This window comes from Salvelinus fontinalis, chromosome 23 (assembly GCF_029448725.1).
Source record: "Salvelinus fontinalis isolate EN_2023a chromosome 23, ASM2944872v1, whole genome shotgun sequence".
Taxonomy (NCBI): domain Eukaryota; kingdom Metazoa; phylum Chordata; class Actinopteri; order Salmoniformes; family Salmonidae; genus Salvelinus; species Salvelinus fontinalis.
This window is the reverse complement of record NC_074687.1, coordinates 16,178,222-16,184,399: the sequence shown is the minus strand read 5'-3', so window position 1 is coordinate 16,184,399 and position 6,178 is coordinate 16,178,222. Positions and strand designations below refer to the sequence as shown.

General features: G+C 42.9%; 1 protein-coding gene across 2 annotated transcripts in view; it reads left to right on the top strand.

Moving 5' to 3' along the window:
• Window positions 1-6,178, top strand: part of LOC129820917 (WD repeat and FYVE domain-containing protein 2-like) — a 32,080-nt gene continuing 25,902 nt past the window's right edge. Inside the window, exon 1 of one of the 2 annotated variants that reach the window (XM_055878034.1) lies at window positions 1-710. In XM_055878034.1, coding sequence (XP_055734009.1) covers window positions 574-710 — 137 coding nt within the window. In that variant the 5' untranslated portion in view covers window positions 1-573. The remainder of the gene's footprint in view (window positions 711-6,178) is intronic. The other variant, XM_055878033.1, reaches the window with a different exon arrangement.

Sequence of the window (6,178 nt, the reverse complement as noted above, 5' to 3'; positions counted from 1 at the left end):
TCTAGCTTGCTAGCAACTACAACCTCGAACACCTATGCGGCTCTACTAGGGTGTTATGTTACGAAGGAGCTAAATACCTCCGGCTTTGCATTTCCCCACAGGCTTTGAAACGTCATTGCTTTGACCTATGAGCCATTGTAAATGTTAGCCTGCCTCCGTTAGTGCCTACAAAAATACGCCATTAATATTGCTCTCTATTTAGCATTTTTTTTGCAGAACTGTTTACATAGTAACAATGATGAATATCACATAACTGATGTGATTTCATCGGTATGTGCTCATTTCTATTTTGTTTTAATCATTTGTATATACAGTAACAAGTAAAACATTAATAATATTGCAACTTCCGGTAGCCTTGCGTTCTAGTTTTTTCGCGCACGTCTATGAATCGAACATGGGCGTCGTAGTAGGTGAATGTCTTGTCAGCTGACTAGCAGCATCTTTGGCTGTTGTAACACACGGGTCGCTGTGTTCAAACAGTTTCTAGCTACTACAACCTAGAATACCTATGCGTCTCGACTAGGGTGTTATGTTACGGAGAGCCAAAACTGGCGAAGGAGCTATACCTCCAGCATGGCGGCAGAAATACAACCCAAACCGCAGACTCGGACGCCTGTTCTGCTCAATAAAATCGAGGCTTCCCAAGATGTTGTGAACACGGCGGTTATAATTCCAAAGGAGGACGGGGTGATCAGCGTGTCTGATGACAGGTAGGATGATACTGCTTTACTATACCCTTTTATGAGGCCATGTTTTCAAATATGTGACTAGCTAACCTTACAATGTTACATGCATTTTGCACAATTTCTATGCAAACATGTCGCTACTGATGCTATAAGATCCCTATCGCTCAGTGGGTTTTCCCTCTGAACAGACCGCTCGGTCATTGCTCTAGTTTATTTATGTGACGTTAGCTGACTAAACTCAACTCCATGGTGAATAACATTTCTTATTAACTCCACAAACGGAGCTGAGCAGAGACCAGGCTTTGTGTAATTCAGTTTCGACGACATCGATTCGGTAAAGGTTAATACTTTATATATATATATATATATATAACGCTTACCTTGTTCTTATGTTTGTCCTCTGTTGGGGGGGGGGGGGTTAAATGAACATCGCTTGAACTGAGCATACCCAATGATATAACAGAATCTCAGAAGCATAGTACACTTTGCCTTATGCATGTAATTTATTTCACCTTTATTTAGCCAGGTAGGCAAGTTGAGAACAAGTTTTCATTTACAACTGCTACCTGGCCAAGAATAAAGCAAAGCAGTTCGACACATACAACAACACAGTTACACATGGAATAAACAAAAGATACAGTCAATAATATAGTTGAAGAAAATCTTACCATTGCTGTGATAATACAATTTGTGTGTCTGAATTCTGGGTCAAAGGTCGCTAGAGAAAGTGTTTAACAAAAATGACACAGGATTAACTAACAAACATTTCAGGATATGAATTTCCTATCAAAATGACATTCAGGGTTATACAATGTGCATTTTAAAATTAATTGGGATTAAATACATATGTATGCATTTGGGCTCCCAAATGGTGCAGTGGTCTAAGGCACTGCATCTCATTGCAAGACCTGGTACCTGGTTCGAATCCAGGCTGTATCACATCCGGCCGTGATTGAGAGTCCCATAGGGCGGTGCACAATTGGCCCAGCGTTATCTGGGTTTGGCTTGGGTAGGCTGTCACTGTACATACGAATTTGTTCTTAACTGACCTGCCTGGTTAAATAAAGGATAAATAAATTAAATGTGCACATTGTCATTTAATATGCAAATTAGCTGTTAATTTATGCACATTTCATGTTGTACACAAATCATTGACATTCAAGTTATTTGTTTTGACCTAATGCAATTAATCACACACATATGCTACTGAACTAACCAGAGGTAATACTTTTAGGGTTTTAGTGTGTTTATAACAGCAACTCTTATGTAATTTGAGTCAACATACTCATATTATTTTTCTTTTGCCCACCCCTGCTCAAAAAACTTTGAGCTAGAGACACCAAGCTAACATTACTGACTACTTCAGACTAGATTATCTGACAAAATATTTTTGATACTATTTCTACTTTTTAAACCATAGCAAAATATGCATATGTAACGGATGTGAAATGGCTAGCTAGTTAGCGGGTACGCGCTAGTAGCGTTTCAATCAGTTACGTCACTTGCTCTGAAACCTAGATGTAGTGTTGCCCCTTGCTCTGCAAAGGCTGCGGCTTTTGTTGAGCGATGGGTAACGACGCTTCGTGGGTGTCAGTTGTTAATGTGTGCAGAGGGTCCCTGGTTCGCGCCCGGTTCGGGGCGAGGGGACGCCGTAAAGTTATACTGTTACACCTACAATTTAATGCATTCCAAAGGCCATAGACTTTCAATGGGGAAATTTCCATTCGCAGCTCCTCCCACACCTTCTATGCTAGACTCACTAGATTTACCCCTCCCTTAGGGTACACAAAGTGTGTGGTGGCGGCTAACCTTCCCGAGCTACTCTAGCAAAGGTGAGATTGCGGGTGTTCATAAATGTGTGCACAACAAACCACTTCCCCAAAATATTCTTGGTTGGCCCAATTTTTGTTTTAGCAGCGAAGGTATAATATTTCATACAAGCAGGTGTCATTACAGTAGGTGCATATCTTAAGTGGCAAAAAAATATGCCTATTAATATCAAACTAAAACAGAATGAGCATCTGTGCTTTTCACACAACATTAAACATTATTTACAGACTAATTGGTCAGAAGAGGAGTAGAAGAGGCCATCCAGACAAGCAAGATATCTGTTAAACATGTTTCAAGTTTGAATGTCACGTCCACAAGTACGGTGCAATGCCTTTCTTGCAGTCTATAAACCCAACAATGCAGTAATCAATAACAATGGGGAGAATATCAAACAAAGTAGAATGAGCATCTGTACTGTCATACAACAACCAATGTGTAGATTGATAAATTTAAGCTCTGAGCATAATGATCATTCACATCTGTCCCACCGTTTACCCCTCCCTCACTTAGACTAGTGTGTGTGTGTGTGTGTATACAGTTGAAGTCGGAAGTTTACATACACTTAGGTTGGAGTCATATAAAAACTCGTTTTTCAACCACTCCACAAATTTCTTGTTAACCAACTATAGTTTTGGAACGTCGGTTAGGACATCTACTTTGCGCATGACAAGTAATTTTTCCAACAACTGTTTACAGACAGACTATTTCACTTATAATTCACTATATCACAATTCCAGTAGGTCAGAAGTTTACATACACTAAGTTGACTGTGCCTTTAAACAGATTGGAAAATTCCAGAAAATGATGTCATGGCTTTAGAAGCTTCTGATAGGCTAATTGACATAATTTGACTCAATTGGAGTTGTACCTGTGGATGTATTTCAAGGCCTACCTTCAGACTCAGTGCCTCTTTGCTTGACATCATGGGAAAATCAAAAGAAATCAGCCAAGACCTCTGAAATAAATTGTAGACCTCCACAAGTCTGGTTCATCCTTGGGAGCAATTTCCAAACGCCTGAATGTACCACGTTCATCTGTACAAACAGTAGTATGCAAGTATAAACACCATGGGACCACGCAGCTGTCATACCGCTCAGGAAGGAGACGCGTTCTGTCTCCTAGAGATGAACGTATTTTGTTGCGGAAAGTGCAAATCAATCCCAGAACAACTGCAAAGGACCTTGTGAAGATGCTGGAGGAAACGGATACAAAAGTGTCTATATCAACAGTAAAACGAGTCCTATATCGACATAACCTGAAAGGCCGCTCTGCAAGGAAGAAGCCACGAGGGAAGAAGCCATCCTCCCAACTGTGAAGCACGAGGGTGGTAGCATCATGTTGTGGGGGTGCTTTGCTGCAGGAGGGACTGGTGCGCTAAACAAAATAGATGGCATCATGAGGGAGGAAAATTATGTGGATATATTGAAGCAACATCTCAAGACATGAGTCAGGAAGTTAAAGCTTGGTCGCAAATGGGTCTTCCAAATGGACAATGACCCCAAGCATACTTCCGAAGTTGTGGCAAAATGGCTTAAGGACAACAAAGTCAAGGTATTGAAGTGGCCATCACAAAGCCCTGACCTCAATTCCATAGAAAATTTGTGGGCAAAATTGAAAAAGCGTGTGCGAGCAAGGAGGCCTACAAACCTGACTCGGTTACACCAGCTCTGTCAGGAGGAATGGGTCAAAATTCACCCAACATTGTGGGAAGCTTGTGGAAGGCTACCCGAAAAGTTTGACCCAAGTTAAACAATTTAAAGGCAATGCTACCAAATACTAATTGAGTGTATGTAAATTTCTGACCCACTGAGATTGTGATGAAATTAATAAAAGCTGAAAAATCATTCTCTCTACTATTATTCTGATATTTCACATTCTTAAAATAAAGTGGTGATCCTAACTGGCTTTATACAGGGAATTTTTACCAGGATTAAATGTCAGGAATTGTGAAAACTGAGTTTAAATGTATTTGGCTAAGGTGTGTGTAAACTTCCTACTTCAACTGTGTATGTTTTATATAATACACTGCTCAAAAAAATAAAGGGAACACTTAAACAACACAATGTAACTCCAAGTCAATCACACTTCTGTGAAATCAAACTGTCCACTTAGGAAGCAACACTGATTGACAATAAATTTCACATGCTGTTGTGCAAATGGAATAGACAAAAGGTGGAAATTATAGGCAATTAGCAAGACACCCCCAAAAAAGGAGTGATTCTGCAGGTGGTGACCACAGACCACTTCTCAGTTCCTATGCTTCCTGGCTGATGTTTTGGTCACTTTTGAATGCTGGCGGTGCTTTCAGTCTAGTGGTAGCATGAGACGGAGTCTACAACCCACACAAGTGGCTCAGGTAGTGCAGCTCATCCAGGATGGCACATCAATGCGAGCTGTGGCAAAAAGGTTTGCTGTGTCTGTCAGCGGAGTGTCCAAAGCATGGAGGCGCTACCAGGAGACAGGCCAGTACATCAGGAGACGTGGAGGAGGCCGTAGGAGGGCAACAACCCAGCAGCAGGACCGCTACCTCCGCCTTTGTGCAAGGAGGTGCACTGCCAGAGCCTTTCAAAATGACCTCCAGCAGGCCACAAATGTGCATGCGTCTGCTCAAACGGTCAGAAACAGACTCCATGAGGGTGGTATGAGTGCCCGACGTCCACAGGTGGGGGTTGTGCTTACAGCCCAACACCGTGCAGGACGTTTGGCATTTGTCAGAGAACACCAAGATTGGCAAATCCGCCACTGGCGCCCTGTGCTCTTCACAGATGAAAGCTGGTTCACACTGAGCACATGTGACAGACGTGACAGAGTCTGGAGACGCCGTGGAGAACGTTCTGCTGCCTGCAACATCCTCCAGCATGACCGGTTTGGCGATGGGTCAGTCATGGGTCAGGCGTGGGGTGGCATTTCTTTGTGGGGCCGCACAGCCCTCCATGTGCTCGCCAGAAGTAGCCTGACTGCCAATAGGTACCGAGATGAGATCCTCAGACCCCTTGTGAGACCATATGCTGACACATGCACATTTGTGGCCTGCTGGAGGTCCTTTTGCAGGGCTCTGGCAGTGCACCTCCTTGCACAAAGGCGGAGGTAGCGGTCCTGCTGCTGGGTTGTTGCCCTCCTACGGCCTCCTCCACGTCTCCTGATGTACTGGCCTGTCTCCTGGTAGCGCCTCCATGCTCTGGACACTACGCTGACAGACACAGCAAACCTTTTTGCCACAGCTCGCATTGATGTGCCATCCTGGATGAACTGCACTACCTGAGCCACTTGTGTGGGTTGTAGACTCCGTCTCATGCTACCACTAGAGTGAGAGCACCGCCAGCATTCAAAAGTGACCAAAACATCAGCCAGGAAGCATAGGAACTGAGAAGTGGTCTGTGGTCACCACCTGCAGAATCACTCCTTTTTTGGGGGTGTCTTGCTAATTGCCTATAATTTCCACCTTTTGTCTATTCCATTTGCACAACAGCATGTGAAATTTATTGTCAATCAGTGTTGCTTCCTAAGTGGAAAGTTTGATTTCACAGAAGTGTGATTGACTTGGAGTTACATTGTGTTGTTTAAGTGTTCCCTTTATTTTTTTGAGCAGTGTATATATAGCACACACACGGTACCAGTCAAAAGTTTGGACACTTACTTCATTCAAGGGTTTTTCTTTATTT